The following is a 23,255-nucleotide window of genomic DNA, read 5'->3' as shown; positions in this document are numbered from 1 at the left end:
TCACCACCCAGGATGGCATTCTTTCACGGGTATCAATCAGTTGTGCTCGTAATGACTTGTGTTGCTTTTTTGCATTTTCATTCAATATGGATTGGGCACCCCCATGTGTTGTACTTATCTCTAATTGAAATTATAAAAAACTATTAGAATAATCTGCACAGAGTACATTCTTTCAAACAGGTAGGTATTGATTTAATTCAAATTGCATGGGGAAAAGAAGAAAAATCATTTTTCTCCTAATCTATAATATACCTGATGACCACTTTTTGATAAACGCTATCGAGAATTTTACTTGAACCGTGTGCGGTTTGGTCAAGTGTGACTGAAATTTTAGCTTTTCAGCATCAAACATTTAGTAAATTATACTTTTGTTACTGTGGGATTTATTGTGAGACATTTTTCAGTGTGAGATTTTGCAATAGCAATAAAGTAAGAATTTATTTGAAGGCTTTTCACACATTTCTTCCAGTCATGCAATAAATGCAGAGGACGTTGTATGCAGTAGCTCTCAAAAGTGAACACATCGCAGTTAAAAAGCCAGGTTTTTGGAATACAAAAAACATAACTAATAACTAAATAATCCCAAACACTTTTCATAATTTAATAAAACATACTGTACAATTCAACTGAAAAATGAACAAATACATCAGGGGAAAACTTTAAACACTTTATAAACTGCAATAACCTGGTTGCATAAGTCTGCATACCCATGAACCTTTGCTTTATTGAAGCATCTTTTATTTCACGTACTTGGCATAAATCCCAGCGAATCTGATTAACCTAAAGTCCAATTTTCTTAGAACAATGTACCAGACATTTGCTTGTTTGCATCCTTTATCTAAAGCCACAGTTTGCAGAGATCTTACAAATAATCAAAAGCATCTCATCATATTAAAGTATCAGTAAGGAGAAGAACACTAACAAAAATCCACACCATTATATGTAGAACACATGAAAAGCAGTGACAGAAACAGGATGTTTTTCAAAATTAATTTAAAGACAGCCAACATTGAAGAAGCTGCAGGAATTTCTGTTTCCTGTATTCTCCACATGTCTGGACTAAGGAATAGAATTGCACAGCGGAATCTTTTTCTTGAAAAAAAAAAAAAAAAAAAAACATCCCGGCATGGATAAAATCTCCTACAATCTGGTAGTAGAATGAAACCAGAGTTGAACATCTGGAGCACAAGTCCAAGGTATGTTTGCCACAAACTAGGAAGACTATACACACAGTGAGGCATGATGGTGGCAGCATCATGCTCAGGGGCTGCTTTTATTCAGACTGAGCAAGACTTTTTGTGGTGGATAAAATCGATGGCTGGAATTAGACTTTTTTTCGGTATTCGTGCCCCCGGTATGGCACCAGAGCACAAGCAGATGCCATTTTAAAAATATTATTCCTCCAAACAGTTTTGTTTGTGTTTAAGGTTGAATTGTACAGAATATATTTCACATTAAAGGTAAGAAAAGCTTTGGAGTGATTTATCTTGGTCTCATATTGTACATCAGAGCAACCTGGCAGGTATGTACACACTTTTCAGAGCTACTGTATAAATTATCTGCATTTTTCTTACATACTTAAATACACAAAATCTAATGGTTTATTTTCTCCAGTCTTACATTCATGAAAAGTGGCTGAACTCCACTTTTATTTGTAAAATCATAATCCAAGATGTTGAATGTGCACCCATTGACACACTCGTGGTTTGAATTTTATTGAGGAGGGTGAATATAACAGCTGAGTCATCTCAAAATAAAATACTTTTCTAGATAAAACAGCATGAAGCAGTAAGTAAATAAATACTGTAACTGTAAGCAGCATTAGCATCAATAAGCGCATGAATGATGGATTTGGTTAATCTTGTAATAAGAAAATGCAAATTGATGTGACCGGACAAGGAATGAGCACATTTTCAAGATATAAAAAAATCCATATTAATCTGTCTTCTAAATTTTTATTTTTGCAAGTCATACTCTATATCTAAATCAGCATGAAAAGAGATGAATGCTTGTTTCATATGTAACAAATACAGTGACAAATTTAATTTACATGTTTCTATTGGTATCTCAGTAATTCAAATAAGCAATACCAGAAGAGCACTCCATACTTTTTGCACTTCTGTTACTCATGCTGGACCTAGAAGCAAAGATTGACGACAACACCTAGAAGAGATATATTTCTTATTTAGTGTTTTTTTTTCTTGCTGTAAAAAGTGGTACTATCATTAATCACCATGAAGCACAACTACAAGTATTTCACTCTGAGATTTGAAGGTGTCCTGCAAGCAGAGGGTCACCGTCGGAAGCCATCAGTTTCAAGCAGGGGTAAGAGGTTTAGTGGTGGCTTCTCAGGTTTACAGCGGCTCTTTTATGTATAAGTACATCATGAGTTTGAAAATTTAGAGGTATTTTCATTCAGGATTGATTTTTAAAACAAAACAATCAGCTGTCCTGGAAAAGATGCGTAAAAAGCCTTAAAACAAAGTTTAATTTATTGCAGTAGCATACTCTCACAATTACAAATGTAGAAAATCCGGTCTTTATTTTGAGCACATTTATTGACTGTTAAAAAAACAAAAAGTAGAGGAAATATATGTACAGAACAAAATCTATTGTGTTATATTTATAAGCACCTCTAAGAATTTTAAACGGTGGAGAGCTTGTGATGCTGTGGGCTTGTTTATCTTTCAAAGGCTCCGGGAAGCCTTGCTTAGAGGGCATGCCGTCATGAATTTATTGAAATACATATGTGGTCTCTGTCAGAAAACTAAATGCTCTACTAATAATGCAGATAATAATCCATAGCATTGATGGCCTAATCAGCACAAAAATGGTTCACAAGACACAAAATCAAACTTGTTCCATGGCCATATCAGCGACCAGACCTAAACCAAGAGACCAGACTGACCAGCTTCTCTCTTTGTCCACTTCAACCTTGTGAAATGGTATCGAAGACTGAGTGCTATCCTGTTGAGAAAAAAGGATTGTACAAAGCTTAAATAGCAGAGCAGCCAGTAACAGTTGCAACAGTGAACCATGTTTTTTAATACTTTTGCTAACATGGGATTTTTTTTACCCACAGAAAAAAATTTACTTACATAAAAGGTTGGATTTTATTTAAATTCTCAGTGTGAGATTACACTATTGCCATCAAAGTTAGTTTTCTTTTACACATCTTTAGGTGTGGAGAGTGCTGTATCTACTTTTATGTTCTGAGTAAACTTTCCTTACAGTCATTTTGACTTGTGCTCATTTCCTACATACATATATTAAATACAGAAACCACCTGCAGCACAAGACACTGGATGAACACTAGCAAATATCAACAGATGCTAACATGTGGTTAAAGAACTGTTAACTACCACATCAGTTCATTTTATTGTTGACGTTTGGATTCTGGGCCCTCCAGCACATCTTGTCCTTGCCACGCCTCCTCTTCCTCCACTGGCAGAGCAGAAGCATGCGGAAGGTCTTCTGGAAGGTTTTGTTGCACAGAGCGTAGCACATTGGGTTGATGGTGCTGTTTACGTAGCAAAGCCAGTAGCCCAAGTGCCAGAGGGACAGAGGGATGCACTCGGCGCAAAATGTGGAGATGAGCACCATGATGTTGTACGGCGTCCATGTTAGGATGAAGGCCAGGAGGATGGCGCTGAGGGTCTGGGCTGCCTTCTTCTCCTTCACAAGCACCATCCTTTTCCTCTTGGTGATCTGGTTCTTCAGGGCAGAGTCTATGGGCTTGGAGGTGGTGGAGGACGAAGAGGTGGAAGCCTTTTTGGCTGGCCGCTCTGGAGGGCATGATTTTGGACTTGTTGGACTGTCATTTTTACCCTTTGAGCTACGTTTGAACTTGTAAGAAATTAAGCTTTTATGGTTCTTCTTCTGAGGAGTGGAACAATACTCCTCCTCTGTGTAATCTGGAACCTCCCCATTCTTATTACTTTGTCCAGTCTGCTGCTCTTTGAATGACCCTTGTGGGGTTTCTATTGAAACATGATGTTCCTCCTCCTCTGATGATGTGTAGCTGTTAAAAGAAGTAATCTGATCTGCTTTTGCCCATGCTTCATCTGACCTGGTGGTCATTTTAGTAACATTACTTTGATTAGACGAGGACCAGGAGGCCTGGCTCTGGTCTTTTCTCTCTCTGGGGAAATGAAAACAGGAACGAATCATTGTCTTCTGTGGTCTAGTCCCTTCTGAGACATTCCCTGTTGTGAGTCCTTGAAGCTCTGCCAGGTCTTTTGTTCGTTTTTGTGTCTCCTTGTAGATCCTGCAGTAGAGGATGGTCATAACTGAGACCGGGATGTAGAAAGCAGCGATTGCTGTTCCAAACGTGATCACGGGCTCGGTTAAAAACTGGATTTGGCACTGGTCTGGAGGAACGTTTCTCTCTCCTACAAAGTACTGCCAGCATAGAATGGGTGGTGCCCAGAGGACAAAAGACACCAGCCAAGCCAGACCAATCATAATGGCGGCTCTCTTTGGAGTCCTCTTTGCCCTGTAAGTCAGTGGCCTCGTGATTGAGAAGTATCTGTCAAAGCTGATCACAAGCAAGTTCATGACTGAAGCATTGCTGGCCACATAATCCACTGCCAGCCAGAGATCACATGCAATGTTCCCCAAGGACCAGTAGCCCATCAGTATATATGTGGTGTATAAGTTCATGGAAAGCACTCCTATGATGAGGTCAGCAAAGGCCAAACTAAGCAGGTAGTAGTTGTTTACGGTCTTAAGCTGGCTGTTTACTTTGAATGACAGCAAGACCAGTACGTTTCCAACTATAGTTATCAAGCTGACGATGGCTGACACCGTAGCGATGGTTATCACCTCCCAAAGGCTGTGAGGATGTGACGTATTGCCAAAAGTGCTGTTTTGGAAATCCATTGTTTTCTGTTATTAGTTTTTCTTGCAGTTGTCAGTCGCCTCTTTGTGACCCCATAAGGAAGAGCTGGTTGCCTAAAAGAAAGCCAAAACAATGTTGAGACATATATATTGAAAGTATATTATAAAACCAAAACACATGTATTTAATAAATCATTTGTTTCATGTGTGTTCAAGGTGATAATGCAAACTAAAAACAAGCCAATTGTTTATAGAGATAAAGGGCTACTAAACATAAGGGAGAAGCAATGTAGAGCTGAATTATTTCAGATTTGTAAAGATACTAACCAGTGGTGTATTTTTTTTTTGTGATGAATATACATGGGCAATAAATATTTAGTTGGTTAATGAAGAACTTACTGCAGGATCTCACTGTGTGTTTTTTTGTGTTGATGACATAACAAGAGGCAAAAGAATCAAGCAGATCAGCTGGCATTAGGAAACATTATGACAGACAAGCTGATTCTGAACTAATTCAGTTGCATTTAAGGTGGAAAGAGTTCAACTTTTCATGTTCATGAACAATACTGCCATGGATGGTGAAGCTGAAGCAAACAGTGATTCAATTCAATTCAGTTCAAAAATACTTTATTAATCCCAAAGGGAAATCAAATGTTATGGAAAAGGGTGGCTTGTCCTCTCCAGGTTGGAGGGGAGTTCCTGCCTCAAGTGGAGGAGTTCAAGTATCTCAGGGTCTTGTTCACAAGTGAGGGAAAAATGGAGCGGGAGGTCGACAGACGGATCGGTGCGGCTGCCGCAGTAATGGGGACGCTGTGCCGGTCCGTTGTGGTGAAGAGAGAGCTGAGCCGAAAAGCGAAGCTCTCAATTTACCGGTCGGTCTACGTTCCTACCCTCAGAAGAACGAGATCCCGGATACAAGTGGCTGAAATGAGCTTTCTCCATAGGGTGGCCGGGCACTCCCTTAGAGATAGGGTGAGGAGCTCGGCCATCCGGGAGGAGCTCGAAGTAGAGCCGCTGCTCCTCCACATCGAGAGGAGCCGGTTAAGGTGGCTCGGGCATCTATACCGGATGCCTCCTGGACGCCTTCCTCGGGAGGTGTTCCAGGAACCTCCCACCAGGAGGAGGCCCAGGGGACGGCCCAGGACACGCTGGAGGGACTATGTCTCTCGGCTGGCCTGGGAACGCCTTGGGCTCCACCCAGAGGAACTGGAGGAGGTGTCTGGAGAGAGGGACTTCTAGGCGTCTCTGCTGAGTCTGCTGCCCCCGCGACCCGGTCCCGGATAAAGCGGAAGACGACATACACACACATCTTTCTTTCTGACTGCCAAGCAATGGGATATTTTTCTTACTTTTTACCTCTGGACAGGATTGATGGTGATGATATAGGCTGTACTGCAGGTGCATTCATGGTGAAGATAACTTTTAGGATCGGGTTCATCTTTCTGACGCCAGTGATGCAGCTGTTTTACAGAAAACACTTCTCAATAGCGCGGATCGATCAGCCAGATGTGTTGCTGCTTGGCCAAGCTTGAAATGATCACCAAAAGGTCTTTGATCATTAAATCTGGCCATTCCAGTCTGCATTAGCCCACTTTATAAATCACCTCAACGTTATTGTTGCCAAATTCTCCATAAATCCATGCAATCATCTCGCATATGGATTAACGTTCAGCTATTAAAAACACAGAAGGATGTACACAAAAGAGCTATGATTAGTTGCGCTAAACCTTATCTGGTGTCACTAGAGGAACGTGCATGTTGAAGTTTGTTTCTGTGAGGGTAATACGTAAAATTGGAAATCGCAAAAAATAGCAAAACCAAGACACATTGTTCTAAATGTGAAAATATCTATTTTACAGAAACATCTGGCTAGTAACTTTAAAGACACAACTTTCAGATGGTGTTCCTCTCCCTCAGACCCTTTATTTGAAGGCATGATACTTCATTTTCACCCCACATTTTGAAATGCTACGCCACACAAAAACACTGTGGGGTTCATATACAATAGGAGACGTGGAGTGCAAAAGCAGAGAAAAAGTCAAAGGAAAACTTCGAAAGACCTTCTGAAGGCCTGAAAATCTATTCATGACAGCTTTAAATGAATACAATAGTCTGGATCCTTGGTAGCTTTTGGACATCATTGTAAAAACTTTACTGTAAAACTGAGCAACTGAAATGTATTGGATTGCTTTTTCTTTTCATATTTCAAGTTACATATTTTCCTTGGTAGAACTAGTTTCCTGAGCTTTCATTAAACGTAATTGATTCCCATATTTCCTTTCTCACAATTCAGACTACCACAACAAAACAAATTCTTGATGCTTTTCACTCCTCTGGCTGGACTATTGTAAGGCTTTGTATGTTCTAAATCAAGCATTTCTTCAACAGTTACAAACTCCACAAAGCAGCAGCTTGTCTTTTAACTGGGACTAAAAACCACGAACACATATCTCTGACATATAAATCTTTCCATTGGCTTCCTGTTCATTTTTGAAATTACTTAATTTTTTTTTTGCTCACTTTTCACGTTTTATTTGAAACTTGAAGTTTCTGGCCCCGTTTTATTAATGTGATTTCCTCACCATCCAAACTAAATTATTGACGAGATGCTTTTAAATGTGTTTTAATAACTAATTCATTTTATTGGCACAAGGCGGTTGTTATTTAAATTTTTTGTGGTTATTTTATGAATTTTAATTGTATTTTACCTTTTATTCTGTGTCTATTTTACTGTTTCATCAACTTTTGTTGTTAAAGGTGCAACACAAACACATTTGACATTAACAGAAAAACAGCATTTTATTGTAGTGTGTTTTACGTTTCGTCCTTATGTTTTTTCAGATTTGCTTTGTTGTGACATCTATTTTGTTTTATATCTAACGTTTTTAATGCGGGAATGTTAATGCGTTTTATATGTTAAATTAGGTTGCAAAGTAGCTGTTACACAAAAACGTTTAACATTGTAAAAAAAATGTAAATTGTTTACTAGAGTTTTTTGTAATTAGTATTTTATTTTTATTCCTTAATAGACACTTTAAAGAATAAAAAAATGTCTAATAGTCAGGCATTTTATCAAACGTTAATTTGATATCTATTTTATTTTATAACTACTGCATCCTAAAGGTTCGTTTTATATCATAATATGGTAATGGATGTTTTTATTTAATTTAACTGCTGTAACAGAAAATAATGCTCAACAGTTGGAACCGGAACCATCAAAATATTTTCGGGATGCCTTTTAAGGTGGTACCACAGACCACTCATTTACGCGGTGTTGCATGCAAGAGTGTCCGTTCGCGGTAAACAACAACTGTAATGGAAGGTAGAGATGTCCGTGGCAGGGGAGGCGGCTGGAGGAGAGGCGCCCGGGGCGGACACGAAGGTGACGGTCATAATGAACACAGAGGCCGGGGGAGAGGAGGCCACCTCCGCGGCAGGGGCAAGCGAGACCACCACCGGGGACGTGGACGCGGTGGCGGCTACCATGCAGCAGCAGACTTCCCTCAGCGGGTGAGAGCTGCTGTGCCAAACTTCGTTGAAAATATTGAAACTTTTTCTGTTTTTTTGTCTGTGAGCAAACACACTCGATCCTAGACAATATTTAATGTTAAAAACATCAATGTCTTCAGTTCGGCTTGTTAGAGCACACAGTAGATTGAAGTGGCCCGCTCCAGTCGTCATGAACCGATGTCCTGCATGTTCTCCTTGTTCAACACACCTGAATCAAATAAATGTTTCATGACGAGGCCTCTGCAGAAGGTTGATGACATGTCGAGGTAATTCAGCTGTGTGTTGGAGCAGGGACCTATCTAAAATATGCAGGACACCGGCTCCTGAGGACTGGAGCTACCGCTGGTTTAGATAATGGTCCAGGTGCAGAAGTGTCAACACTTATCCTGACAGTTACAATGAACAAGCAGAATCTAAGCCTTTGATATTACACCTAATTTCCTCCAGGATCTTCAGTCATATGATGCCCCTGTCAGGATTAGGGAAGAAACAATAGGGGCTCCTTGATTGCAATCATAGAAATAAGTTTTGTTACATAGGGGCTCCTTGATTGCAATCATAAAAAACTCCCTGCTGCATCCATGCCTGCCATGTGGTCTGTGATGACATGGCTGGGGGGCAATGGGCATCCTTTTGTTTGGCGTAAGATAAATGAAATCTACAGCATTGTTGTTCCATGTTGATTTCCATAGCCTGCTTCCAGAGAATCAGTCCTGGAATATTTCTGCAGACAAACAGGAAGAGCCATGACTCAGCTTCAGTGAGTCCACTATTGACATGGCAGTAGGACATGCCATTTATCCTGTGATGGTAGCGATTGTTTAAAATTGTAAATTATAGATATTATGTTAATTGATTATTTTAATGGGTTATTTTGTGATAAAACATCACAAAATATCAGATCATTTGAATGTAAAATACAAAGGATGGATGACCTAAAAACATTTTTTACAAATACAAATCTAAAGTGTGCCATGTAAAGGTGTTCAAACGCCTGCACTCTGATGCAACCTAATAAAATTGCCTTTAGAAGTCATGTACAGTGGGGAAAGTAAGCATTTGATACAACACCAATATTTCCCACTTAAAAAGAATGCAGAGGTCTGTAAATATCTTCGTAGGTACACTTCAACTGAGACAGAATAATAAAAAAAAAAAATCCAGAAAATTGTATAATATTTAAAGTGCCTGTTACACATTTTTCCCACAAAGGTATAAACTGAAAGAAAATATCTATATTGAAGGAATTGGGCAGTGATTGGCATGATATTAGGATTAAAGATACAAAAAAGATAACTGACAACCAAATAAGCATATTTGATGTTAAATTTTGCAAGTCCAAAGTCGTCCGGAAATGACGTCTAAGGGGAAGACTCTGGTCATTCACTGTGTGAGCGTCAATGATAAACAGTTCAGGTAAAAGCCAAGCTGCATGAAAAACATCTTTAATATGGTGAAATGGTGCATTGCTGGTGGTGGCAGCCGTTAGTCTGCACTTCCTGAAGTGAAGAGGTCCAGAGCTGCCTGGATCAGAACTGAAAAACTGAGGAGAGAGAAATGGGCTGGTCCCACCAAGCACAGCCAGTTGTGATCGAAGGACTTCTCAGCAAATTGCTTCGAACAAGAAACCTCTGAATTCACAAGAGAATGATGTCAGAAGTCAGGATATCAGACAGACGAAGGAGAATATTGAAGCAGCTGCTATAGGCTCGCTGATCAGAGCATCTGATGGGAAAAGATCCAAAGAAAATGTTGTTGCTGCTGTTCCTAAACAGATCAAGGCTCAGCAGGTAAGAACATGTCCTTGTCGCAAAAATACATTTAGATATCGGCAGTTATTGTTGATAATTAAATTATTATTTATAATTATTAATAATAATAATCTGACATTATTATTAAAATAAGATAAATTCCACCCGCATACAATAAATTTAAATAAATGTTTCTCTAAAGATTCTGATATAAAGTAAAAAAATGACACCAGGTAGTGTCTTCAGATCTTGAATCAGCCTTTGTGTCTGCTGCTGCGGCTCCATACTGCTCAGCTTTGCCTCCAGTTGTTTGACTTGGTGCCATATTTACTGTAACCCTGAATTTACACTGTATCTGCTCTGGTCCGGTCCACAGCAAAGCCCGGAGGAGCTCCAAGAACCAAACGCAGATCATGCATTAAAAGCCAGTGATAAATCCGGTAGCCGGTCCAAAACAAGTCATTCTGTGGAAGTTAGACCAGTTAAACTGCTTCATTTTTCGTTTTATGCATCCAGATATTTTTGTGTGTTTAGTTCTACAATGAGTTCACTGAAGCTATATTTGTTACTTAATTTGGTGCATTTAATGTTTCATTGGTTTATAATACCTTAGTTAACCCAGTTACTGATGTAATTGATTTAATATTAACAAATACTAATATATAGACGTGTATATATAAATTTCTGTGTGTATTTATTAATATAGCGAGATTTAGTCCACCTTTAGTGAATTATTTTGAAAACCCGGATGTTGTGTTTGTTCTCTTTCTGGGTGGTGTGGTATGATTCTTGCATATTGACTCCAGTGTGCTCCGGCATTCGGCAACAATAGACTCTGGTGGAATTGGATGGCCGTCCGCAGAAAGCTGACTTTCTTCTCCTGACTCAGTTGCGTCTCTCTGATAGTGTCTGAAATATATCTAAAGAAACATCAGATTCTTCGCTGCTGTCTGTTGCTGGCCACTGTAGCAGCAGTCAGTTTACCTGCAGGTGTTCCCCCCTGACGTCATAAAAGAGCACAAGAAAATCACGAAGGAGTAGTCTGGAAATTCCTTTATAGTGAAGTTTATGACCATATACAGGTCCTTCTCAAAATATTAGCATATTGTGATAAAGTTCATTATTTTCCATAATGTCATGATGAAAATTTAACATTCATATATTTTAGATTCATTGCACACTAACTGAAATATTTCAGGTCTTTTATTGTCTTAATACGGATGATTTTGGCATACAGCTCATGAAAACCCAAAATTCCTATCTCACAAAATTAGCATATTTCATCCGACCAATAAAAGAAAAGTGTTTTTAATACAAAAAACGTCAACCTTCAAATAATCATGTACAGTTATGCACTCAATACTTGGTCGGGAATCCTTTTGCAGAAATGACTGCTTCAATGCGGCGTGGCATGGAGGCAATCAGCCTGTGGCACTGCTGAGGTCTTATGGAGGCCCAGGATGCTTCGATAGCGGCCTTTAGCTCATCCAGAGTGTTGGGTCTTGAGTCTCTCAACGTTCTCTTCACAATATCCCACAGATTGTCTATGGGGTTCAGGTCAGGAGAGTTGGCAGGCCAATTGAGCACAGTGATACCATGGTCAGTAAACCATTTACCAGTGGTTTTGGCACTGTGAGCAGGTGCCAGGTCGTGCTGAAAAATGAAATCTTCATCTCCATGAAGCTTTTCAGCAGATGGAAGCATGAAGTGCTCCAAAATCTCCTGATAGCTAGCTGCATTGACCCTGCCCTTGATAAAACACAGTGGACCAACACCAGCAGCTGACACGGCACCCCAGACCATCACTGATTGTCGGTACTTGACACTGGACTTCTGGCATTTTGGCATTTCCTTCTCCCCAGTCTTCCTCCAGACTCTGGCACCTTGATTTCCGAATGACATGCAGAATTTGCTTTCATCCAAAAAAAGTACTTTGGACCACTGAGCAACAGTCCAGTGCTGCTTCTCTGTAGCCCAGGTCAGGCGCTTCTTCCGCTGTTTCTGGTTCAAAAGTGGCTTGACCTGGGGAATGCGGCACCTGTAGCCCATTTCCTGCACACGCCTGTGCACGGTGGCTCTGGATGTTTCTACTCCAGACTCAGTCCACTGCTTCCGCAGGTCCCCCAAGGTCTGGAATCGGCCCTTCTCCACAATCTTCCTCAGGGTCCGGTCACCTCTTCTCGTTGTGCAGCGTTTTCTGCCACACGTTTTCCTTCCCACAGACTTCCCACTGAGGTGCCTTGATACAGCACTCTGGGAACAGCCTGTTCGTTCAGAAATTTCTTTCTGTGTCTTACCCTCTTGCTTGAGGGTGTCAATAGTGGCCTTCTGGACAGCAGTCAGGTCGGCAGTCTTACCCATGATTGGGGTTTTGAGTGATGAACCAGGCTGGGAGTTTTAAAGGCCTCAGGAATCTTTTGCAGGTGTTTAGAGTTAACTCGTTGATTCAGATGATTAGGTTCATAGCTCGTTTAGAGACCCTTTTAATGATATGCTAATTTTGTGAGATAGGAATTTTGGGTTTTCATGAGCTGTATGCCAAAATCATCCGTATTAAGACAATAAAAGACCTGAAATATTTCAGTTAGTGTGCAATGAATCTAAAATATATGAATGTTAAATTTTCATTATGACATTATGGAAAATAATGAACTTTATCACAATATGCTAATATTTTGAGAAGGACCTGTATCTCAACAACTGTTCATTTCAGTGGCAGGAATTTATTTTTCTAAATATTTTATCAATATTTTCCTTTCCATTACTGGAATTGGATTTATCATGAAAATTCAATGTCACAGGGACTTTAAACAATTAATTAGCATTTTGATTGTATGAAATAAGTATTTGATACAATAGAAAATTGAACTCAATATTTGATATAGAAACCTTTGTTTACAATTACAGAGGTCAGACGTTTCCTGTAGTTCTTGACCAGGTTTGCACTCACAGCAGCAGCAATTTTGTCCCACTCTTCATACAGATTTTCTCCAGATCATTTAGGTTTCACATCCCTCCTAAGATTTTCGATTGGGTTCAGGTCTGGAGACTGGCTATGCCACTCCAGGACCTTGAAATGATTCTTACAGAGCCAGTCCTTAGTTGCCTTGGCTGTGTGTTTTGAGTCAATTCAATTCAATTTAAAAATACTTTATTAATCCCAAAGAGAAATTAAAAGTTCCCTTTCAGTCGATTCACTCAGTACAACACATGAGTATGGGATATCATGCCCTGCGTGTCCTGGCTGAAGTCACCTCTAATCACGCCTCCTAGGCAAATGATGTGATGACAACAGGTGACAGGCCCCGCCTGCACAATATACCTGTCCATCATCGTCGTCATTACTCAGTTCTTATACTCTTCACCTCGCTAATAACACCTCTTTGAGTCAGGCTAGCTAGCTGCTGCTGGTTAGCTCTGTGTCTCTTTCTAAAGGCTATTTGGAACTAGTTCAACTGCTTTTGTTGGAGTTAGTCACTGCTGCCTGCTGGTAAGCATGCCTGCCCGCAAAGTGCAAATTTCAAGCAGTTCTCTCTGACTTTCGTGGTTTGGGATGAGCACAAAGCTAACGCAAGCGAAGCAGAAGTCTTCTATGCGTCCCCTGTCCTCAGGGGTGCAGCTTCTCGCTTCATGAGAAGGACCAGCATGAGGCTTGTCCCGTCTGTCTCGGGATCGTTCATGCTCATAGAGCGTTGGCAGAGCCCAAAGGATGTGCGTTCTGTTGCCAGCTTCGTCGCTCAACCCTGGAGAGGCGGGTTAAATTCCTCAAGAAGGTGCTGGGAGAGGCTGCTGTCTCACGGCGAGACCCACTGCTCTCCGAGGCGGGAAACCCAGTTTCGTCCGATTCTGACGAGGATGGCTTTTTGGTCGAAGTCCCCGCTTCCAGCTGGGCAGACCATATGGAGTATGTTGATGGGTTAGCCGATAATGCAGGTGCTCGGTCTCAGCTTCAACTAGAACCCCTGCAGGGAGAGGAGGACGTACTGGACATGGATGTCCATGGTCTGTCCGATGATGAGGATGAGTCTCTGCCAAGTCAGGCTGCTGCTGCTGCGCCAGCAGACCCGGGCGACACGTCTTTTTTCTCTCTTTGCTGCCGTGCAGCTGATACCTTGGATGTGGAATGGCCCTCCCCACCTCCAGCGGAGAAGCCATCGCGATTCGCGGGGTTTTATCTCCCCTCGGAGCCGGCCACAGTCAAGCACCATCTACCCATGTTCCCAGACTTTGTCTCTGAGTTGACGTCTTCATGGAACAAACCACTGTCCACCTGCGTCACTTTGCCGGGTTATGGACAGTATCTGGACCTGGAAGGTGCCGAAAAAGCCAGACTGGTGAATATTCTGCCTATGGAACCGTCTTTGGCAGCATATCTGGCCCCGTCCCAAAATTATGGTGTGGGTGGTCCATCATCGCTTCCGTCTAAGCACTGTAGATTCTCCGCTGCTCAATTGGAGAAAATCTACAGGGCTCAAGCTACCACCGCTCGTGCCCTGAGCTCCATTACCATGCTGCAAACATACCGAGCTATGCGCTTGGCGGAGCTTGGAGCCGCAACACCGCCGGAAAGCCCTTTTATGCTGCTCTTGAATGAGGTGAGAATCACCGCTGACTACATCCTCCATGTATCCCGCTGTGCTGCTCTGTTACTGGGCAGAGGGATGGCATCAACGGTGGTTGCGCAAAGGCACCTGTGGCTGACGCTCTCTGACATCCCGGATAGGGATAGAGCAGTCTACCTGGATGAATCAGTGGTAGCTGACGGGCTGTTTGGGCAATCTCTCGACGCAATACAGGTGAAATTCAAGTTGAGGAAATAGCAGACTGAAGCACTGCGCAGTATCATCCCCAGGTGAGATGTTAGACCCAAATCCAGCTCGGGCACTCGCAAACCAGCTATACCGCCACCCCCACCGAAGAGGATGACGTGGCCCATGAGCTTGAGCCCTCAGACGGCACAGCCACAGAACCACGGCCAAGCTCCCCAAAAGACGGCCTGGAGAAAGGGTCCTCCTCCGGGGCTCCAGAGGGACTCCACATCCCGGAAGAAGAAGACACGGTCCTCCTAGCTGTGGCACTTGAGATTCAGGAGTTTCAGGAGCAGGGAGACATGTTTGCCAGTTTTCGGCGGGTGTCGTCCAAAAGATGTTTTGCTGGTGTTGTTCGGGATCCCAGTCCCAAGAGGCGCTGCATTTCCCCCACACAGTCTCCCAAGCACAATTCCCCCACAAATGTATTTGCACTAAAAGCCCCCAGTTTGGGTGCGTTGAATGTGTTTCTGGGCACTGCAGTTGTTCCAAATGCTTGTATGTATGCTCCAAACGTTTCAATAAAGACAGTTCTTTCTATGAAAAAAAGTCAAAATCAAAAGCCAGCAGGCGACAGCCAAATGAAGCTACACCTCTCTCGCACGTCGGGAGAGGGCAGCACTGTTCCACCAACAGTGCCTTTGGACAGTCGCCTGGCTGCATATCTCCATATGTGGCGCGCATGCGCATTCCAACCTTGGGTGGAGAGGACTGTTGCTATAGGTTACCATTTACAGTTTCGCCGGAGACCACCCCGCTTTCTTGGTGTGGTAAACACGGTGGTAATGGCACAAGCAGCAGAGGTTCTGAGAGAGGAGATAAATATACTGTTGGCAAAAGGAGCTATCCGTGCGGTTCCCGAATTGGAGAAGAACAGAGGTTGGTACAGCCATTATTTTGTTATTCCAAAAAAAGGGCGCGGGCTTCGTCCAATCCTGGACTTGAGAGTTCTGAACAAATACCTCCGAACATATAAGTTCAAAATGTTAACACTCAAGCAGCTTCTGAGTGCTATCAGCCCGGGCGATTGGTTCGCCACGATCGACTTGACAGACGCTTAATTTCACGTAGCGATGAACCCGGACCACAGACAGTTTATGAGTTTCGCCTTCGAGGGCAAGGCATACAAGTACCTCGTACTGCCTTTCGGTCTGTCTCTAGCGCCTTTCACCTTTACAAAATGTCTAGAGACAGTGCTAGCACCTCTCAGAGAAACAGGCGTCCGCATTTTAACTTATCTGGACGACTGGGCTTTAATAGCCAGTTCCAGAGAGCAGGTGACAGTGCAGGTGTCTTGGGTTCTGTCACACCCTAGGATTTTTGGTAAACTCTCAGAAAAGCTCAATGATCCCAAGCCAGCAATTTTCATTTCTCGGTCTGGAAATATGCTCGCTTACAAGCAGGGCACGTCTTTCCGACCACAGAGTGGCTTTACCGCTGCCTCGCTCAGTTTCAGTTGGGACACAAACTGCGTTTCCAGACTATCTTACAACTGATGGGTATGATGGCATCTATGATTGCAGTAGTACCACTCGGTCTACTGAAGACGCGCCCGTTCCAGTGGTGGACCCGCTCTCACCGGTTGTGTGCATTGCGTCACTGCAGCAGAAAGCTAACGATAACCACTGCCTGTATGTCGGCTCTCAGCCTTTGGCGGGAACCAGGACTGTTGTGCCGAGGTTCGCCAATAGGGAAAGTAACCTTTCGCAAGGTGGTATCCACGGATGCCTCCCTGAGGGGGTGGGGGGCTTTGTGCGATGGCGTGGCCGTGAAGGGGGTTTGGACACCAGCACAATCCAAACTCCACATAAACTACCTGGAGCTCTTAGCGGTTCTGCTGGCTCTGCAACATTTCTGCCAGGTTCTGTTAAACCAACATGTTCTGGTCAGGACAGACAACACCACTGTGATTTCATACATAAACAGACAGGGAGGGACTCGTTCACTTCCTCTCCTGAAGCTATCTCACACCCTCTTGCAGTGGTGCAGCATACGCTTTCTGTCTATCAGAGCTACTCACGTCCCGGGACGACTGAATCTGGGTGCAGATTTGCTCTCCAGAGGTGGACCTCGGGTGAGAGAGTGGAGGCTTCACCCCTCCGTGGTGGCACAGATATGGTGTCAGTTTGGGACAGCAGCAGTAGATCTTTTTGCCACCAGAGCCAACACCCACTGTCCTCTGTTCTTTTCCATAACAGATCAGGATGCTCCACTGGGAGTGGATGCCCTGGCCCAGCCATGGCCCAATGTACTCCTGTATGCATTCCCCCCAGTGGAAATAATACTACCTGTACTAGAGAGGGTGCGCAAACAGGGTCTGTCTCTAATTTTGGTAGCACCCCGTTGGCCTGCAAAATCATGATATTCCGAGATAATCAGCCTGCTGCAGCAGAGCCGTGGCAACTCCCCGTTTGCCGGGATCTCCTCACTCGGGCAAGGGGGGAGATATTTCATCCACACCCAGAGCTGTCGTAGCTGCATGCCTACCTGCTGAAAGGTCCAGCTTGTTAGACAAAGGCCTCCCCCCGTGATGTGGTGGCAACATTACAGAATGCAAGAGCATCCTCCACTAGAGGCTTATATGCTTATAAATGGAAAGCTTTTGAGCAGTGGTATGAGGACAAGCACATTGTTCCATTTCAGTGCTCAATGGTAGAAGGTTTAACGTTTTTGCAAGATCTGCTGGATAAAGGTCCTTCCTTTTCCACAATTAAGGTCTACTTGGCTGCCATTTCTGCCTGCCATATTGGTTTTAATGGAGTCACACCAGGTGCTCATCCTCTGGCTGTACACTTCTTAAATGGGGTTCGTAGACTCAGACCTGTGATTAAACCCAGTTTTCCTTCCTGGGATCTCACATTGGTACTAGAAGCTCTTTGTGACCCTCCATTTGAACCTTTGGAGTCAGTAGATGTGAAGTTCCTTTCATATACAGGTCCTTCTCAAAATATTAGCATATTGTGATAAAGTTCATTATTTTCCATAATGTCATGATGAAAATTTAACATTCATATATTTTAGATTCATTGCACACTAACTGAAATATTTCAGGTCTTTTATTGTCTTAATACGGATGATTTTGGCATACAGCTCATGAAAACCCAAAATTCCTATCTCACAAAATTAGCATATCATTAAAAGGGTCTCTAAACGAGCTATGAACCTAATCATCTGAATCAACGAGTTAACTCTAAACACCTGCAAAAGATTCCTGAGGCCTTTAAAACTCCCAGCCTGGTTCATCACTCAAAACCCCAATCATGGGTAAGACTGCCGACCTGACTGCTGTCCAGAAGGCCACTATTGACACCCTCAAGCAAGAGGGTAAGACACAGAAAGAAATTTCTGAACGAATAGGCTGTTCCCAGAGTGCTGTATCAAGGCACCTCAGTGGGAAGTCTGTGAGAAGGAAAAAGTGTGGCAGAAAACGCTGCACAACGAGAAGAGGTGACCGGACCCTGAGGAAGATTGTGGAGAAGGGCCGATTCCAGACCTTGGGGGACCTGCGGAAGCAGTGGACTGAGTCTGGAATAGAAACATCCAGAGCCACCGTGCACAGGCGTGTGCAGGAAATGGGCTACAGGTGCCGCATTCCCCAGACCTGGGCTACAGAGAAGCAGCACTGGACTGTTGCTCAGTGGTCCAAAGTACTTTTTTCAGATGAAAGCAAATTCTGCATGTCATTCGGAAATCAAGGTGCCAGAGTCTGGAGGAAGACTGGGGAGAAGGAAATGCCAAAATGCCAGAAGTCCAGTGTCAAGTACCCACAGTCAGTGATGGTCTGGGGTGCCGTGTCAGCTGGATGAGCTAAAGGCCGCTATTGAAGCATCCTGGGCCTCCATAAGACCTCAGCAGTGCCACAGGCTGATTGCCTCCATGCCACGCCGCATTGAAGCAGTCATTTCTGCAAAAGGATTCCCGACCAAGTATTGAGTGCATAACTGTACATGATTATTTGAAGGTTGACGTTTTTTGTATTAAAAACACTTTTCTTTTATTGGTCGGATGAAATATGCTAATTTTGTGAGATAAGAATTTTGGGTTTTCATGAGCTGTATGCCAATAAAGTTTTATCGTTTGGATTTGACAACCCCTTCTGTGGCTCACTCTGTTCTTTCTGCTGGGTCTGAAGTGCTGCACTAGTATGCAGTGCATGATCCAGGTTTGATGGCTGTTCTGCGGGGTGTTTATATATGTCCCGTACTCATGTGTTGTACTGAGGGAATCGACTGAAAGGGAACGTAAAGTTATGCATATAACTACTGTTCCCTGAAGGAGAGTAACGAAGTACAACACATGGCTGCCTTGCTGCTCAGCTGGGCTCGGTGAATAGCAGCTATCAAACTGAGTAATGATGACGATGACGGACAGGTATATTGTGCAGGCAGGGCCTGTCACCTGTCGTCATCACATCATTTGCCTAGGAGGCGTGATTAGACGTGATATCCCATACTCATGTGTTGTACTTCGTTACTCTCCTTCAGGGAACAGTAGTTATATGCATAACTTTACGTTATTGTAGCTCATATTATAAAGGTTTCTTCAAAGAGCTGTTGTAGATGCTGATGTCTATACACAGCGAGTGGAGTTTTGACCAAAAAGCTCTATTTTTTTTCTCATCAGACCCCATGACCTTCTCCCATGCCTCCTCTGGGTCATCCAGATGGTCATGGGCAAACTTGAGATGAGCCTGGACATGTGTGCTGGCTTGAGCAGGGGGACCTTGCACACACTGCTGGATTTTAATCCATGGCGGTGTTGTGTGTTACCAATTGTAACGTTTGAGATTGTGGTCCCAGCTATCTTCAGGTCATTGACCAGGTCTTCCCTTGTAGTTTTGGGCTCATCCTTCACCTTTCTCATCATTGATACTCCACCAGGTGAGATCTAGTCTGGAGCTCCAGTCCGAAGAAGATTGACAGTCATGTTGAGTTTCTTCCATTTTCTGATAATTGTGCCAACAGTTGTTGCCTTCTCACCAAGTTGCTTGCCTGCTGCCAAATCTTTAAAAAATAGAAAACTAAGAAATCACATTTATGTAAGTATTCAGAGCCTTTGCTTAATAAAGTATTGGTCCACCTTTGGCAATAATTACAGCCTTAAGTCTTTTGAATATGATGTCACAAGCGGAGCACACCTATCTTTAGGCAGTTTCGCTCATTCTTCTTAGCAGTACATCTCAAGCTCCATCAGGTCGGATGTGCGAGGTCTGTGTACAGCCATTTTCAAATCTCTCCAGAGATGTCCAATTGGATTCAACAAATGAAACATGCAAGGTGGATGCAGTGCATTTTCAAAGCATGGTTAATTTCCTTTGCTAACTTTTTAGCAACAATAGTTTAATAGTTTTTTACTCTGATACTTGATGTGAATTGATTAGATTGGCAGAAAGAATTAAAATAAAGCTTTGAGCAAGGAAACACTGATCCAGCATTCCCCACTGCCATCATCATTTTATTAGATCCTGTTGTGAGCTATTCCTGTCCCTGCATCGTCGTTACTCTACTTTCTATGGCCAAACTTGACAAAAGCTGGACGAAAACACACTCCTGAAACTGTGTTACCGACGCTGACACGCTAAGTTACGTGCGCTCGGACATAGGTGAACATACACTCCTGACAGCGGAGAGAGAGCGCACAGAAAAACATGCCGCTAAAACCTGGAAAGCAGGCAAGGACATCTGCGATTTTGAAAAGTGGCAAATTTTCTTTTGCACTTCCTCTCCTCCGAGTAGCTGCAGGGCTAACTCTTCTACTCCTGGTACACATGGTGAGGGTAGAAGTACACAAAATAGCCTGCAGCTAAAGTCCAGTCACCACTTGGCTTGGTTGTCGAAGGTGAAGAATCCAGGTACTGTTCAAGAATATAATCAATGCAAGTATATTGTTTCGAAGGAACAATATAAAAATATTATAATTTGTTTTTTGTCTTGACTTTGTCAAGGATTCATCTTTTTTTAGGATTAATTTTTTCCAAATTACCTCACCTCTGCTTTGTTTTCCTTCAGCATCAAGAAGGGGGGCAGAACTTTGAAGAGGAAGATGACAGAACAGTAGTGTTTTCCAGAAGAAAACTGGAGTCCAACTGGGACCGTTACGAGGAGGCGGAGAGGGCGCAAGAAGATGAAGATGTGCCGTCTCAGAGAGGAACGGACTACCACGTGCTGCTGGAGTCAGCAGGTAAGATTTGACCCCCATTTGTTTTGTCTCCTACTTTCTCTGCTCAAAGGGCTCAATTGTTTGCTGCTGTTGTTGCTGGTTGTGTTGGATTTAGTGAAAATATGTTCTGGTGCATCTAGTTTGTTATTCTTGACCTTGTCTCTATATCCTAATTATTTATGTTGGGTTAGAGGAAAGTGGTTTCTGTGTATGGATGCTGATGTCGGATGTGCTTCCTAGAAGATAGTTTTGTTTAGTTTGAATCAAGAAAAAAAATTCCAGTGCTGGCTTGTTGGAGTCAGGTTAACTATTATTAATCTTACAGTGGAGGGAAATAAATATTTTATTGGTATCTAGTTTGGTACGTTTGTTTGCTCCAATTTGTGGAAACTCTAAATCCTTCAGGTTTTCTGGTTTTCACTTGAAATGCCAAAGCTTCAGCTCCCTCTACAGATTTTTTCGTAGGATTGAAATCTGGAGATTGGCTAGGTCACTCTATGACCTAAACGTGGTTCCTTTAAAGCCACTTTGGTGTTGTAGTTTAGGTTGTTGTCATGCAAGGGGACTCAACCAATACCCATCTTCAGTCTTTTGGCTGAGGGCAGAAGGTTCTAGATTTATACTGCATGGATCTGTTCACTGGCCCTTCAATGCACCAGCGTAGAACTGCCAGTGATAATTAAATACAAATTTATTTATCTATTTTTACAATAAACAGTTCAGGTTCTTCATACAACAAAATGAAATAAAGTTCTGTATAAAATATGTGAATAAAGGGCAACATTCGACCCTACAAAAATAAATAAAACAAGCTCTTATTTATTTATGTTTATACAAGTAAGTAAATCTTATTAACAATGTCAAATATAGGGACTGAACTGGAAATAAACAAGAATAGGTCTCGGCTCAGTCGGAGTTCAGCTCAAAAGGAAAGCAAATTATTACATAGGTAAAATGTAATATTATAGATTTAACTATTAAAATTATTTGTATTTATTAGTATTTCAATTTGAGTATTATTTAGGAATTTGTCTTGTTAAAATTAGATTTATTCAGTTATACACAATAAAATGGTGTTGAAACAGGATGAAGAAAAGTTCATGTAATCTCTTAATTCTGTGTGTTTCTTCTGACTTTATTCTAAACATCCCACTGATACTGAAAATGGCTTAATTATTGTCTTCTTGACTTAGTAATGTCCTCCACCCTGAAGAGGGTTGTTGGAATATTGGAAATATTGATGATTTTTGAGTTTGCAAATGGCCGATCAAGCTGATTTCTTGATGCTTCTTCAGATCAACTGATTGTTTGTCTGATTGATATGCAAATATCATTTTAACTTTTAGCTTTTTAATTTTTCTCTGGAACAGACTTTAAAGGTTTTGATTTTGATTAATAACACATTTAATCCCACTGGGGAATGTGAACACCTCTGGCGTCTGAACTAGAAATATATGAATTGAGATATAACTTATGAGCTGCACAGCTCTTTCCTTTTTTCGTGTGACAAGCGAGGAGAGCAGCAGGGTTTATTGATGGTGTTAGCATTTGAGAGGAAACCTTATGGATGATTATCGCTACAGAGCCCTGATATTCCAGTTTCCACTAAATACTTAAAGGTAAAAGTTGTTGTACATCACATAACAACTCATAAGTCGATTTATTGATTCAGCCATCAACTAAAATTTACTTAAAGTAAAAAAAAAAAACTTTGCGTATTGCGTCAAATATTGTTATTTAATGAAAACTTTATTGATCGAGATTAAATAATTATTAAGCCTCTATTTAATTTGAATAATTGTTTTGTGTCCCACCACTACTTTTACATTAAAATGAAAGGATCATAAAAACTGGATACTGCTGTTTTAGTGAACAAACATGCAAACTCAGCAGGTAATTATTAATAATGATGCACCCCACAGTCCTTTCATATCTGACTCAGGTTTGTGAAGTGAAAGTGAGAGATATCTTCTAAAAATTTGTAGAATTATTAAATGAATCTGCTGATTTGCTCGGTAGGTTTTTTTTTTTTTTTTTTACCAGCATCCTGATTATTCCTGGACTGCACGCTGTGGTCATGACCTTTAAACCTCTGCCTGCATTCATACTTCCTCTGCGATTTGTGCCTTTCATTTTCAAAGATGCTGGTTTTGTCACATTTTCTGACGTTTTGCAGTTGGAAGCCTGA

General features: G+C 42.1%; 2 protein-coding genes across 2 annotated transcripts in view; one reads left to right on the top strand and one right to left on the bottom strand.

Moving 5' to 3' along the window:
- Positions 1-1,099: 1,099 nt before the first annotated feature.
- The window catches only part of chrm5b (cholinergic receptor, muscarinic 5b), a 29,967-nt gene continuing 7,811 nt past the window's right edge, over positions 1,100-23,255 (bottom strand). The window contains exon 2 of the mRNA XM_047387612.1: positions 1,100-4,953. Coding sequence (XP_047243568.1) covers positions 3,367-4,881 — 1,515 coding nt within the window. The 5' untranslated portion in view covers positions 4,882-4,953 and the 3' untranslated portion in view covers positions 1,100-3,366. The remainder of the gene's footprint in view (positions 4,954-23,255) is intronic.
- aven (apoptosis, caspase activation inhibitor) overlaps positions 8,078-23,255 on the top strand; it is a 51,377-nt gene continuing 36,199 nt past the window's right edge. The window contains exons 1-2 of the mRNA XM_047387614.1: positions 8,078-8,349; positions 20,917-21,088. Of these exons, the coding sequence (XP_047243570.1) occupies positions 8,155-8,349; positions 20,917-21,088 (367 nt within the window). The 5' untranslated portion in view covers positions 8,078-8,154. The remainder of the gene's footprint in view (positions 8,350-20,916; positions 21,089-23,255) is intronic.

This window comes from Girardinichthys multiradiatus, chromosome 15, assembly GCF_021462225.1.
Source record: "Girardinichthys multiradiatus isolate DD_20200921_A chromosome 15, DD_fGirMul_XY1, whole genome shotgun sequence".
NCBI classification, from domain to species: domain Eukaryota; kingdom Metazoa; phylum Chordata; class Actinopteri; order Cyprinodontiformes; family Goodeidae; genus Girardinichthys; species Girardinichthys multiradiatus.
This window is presented reverse-complemented; position numbering and strand designations above follow the sequence as displayed.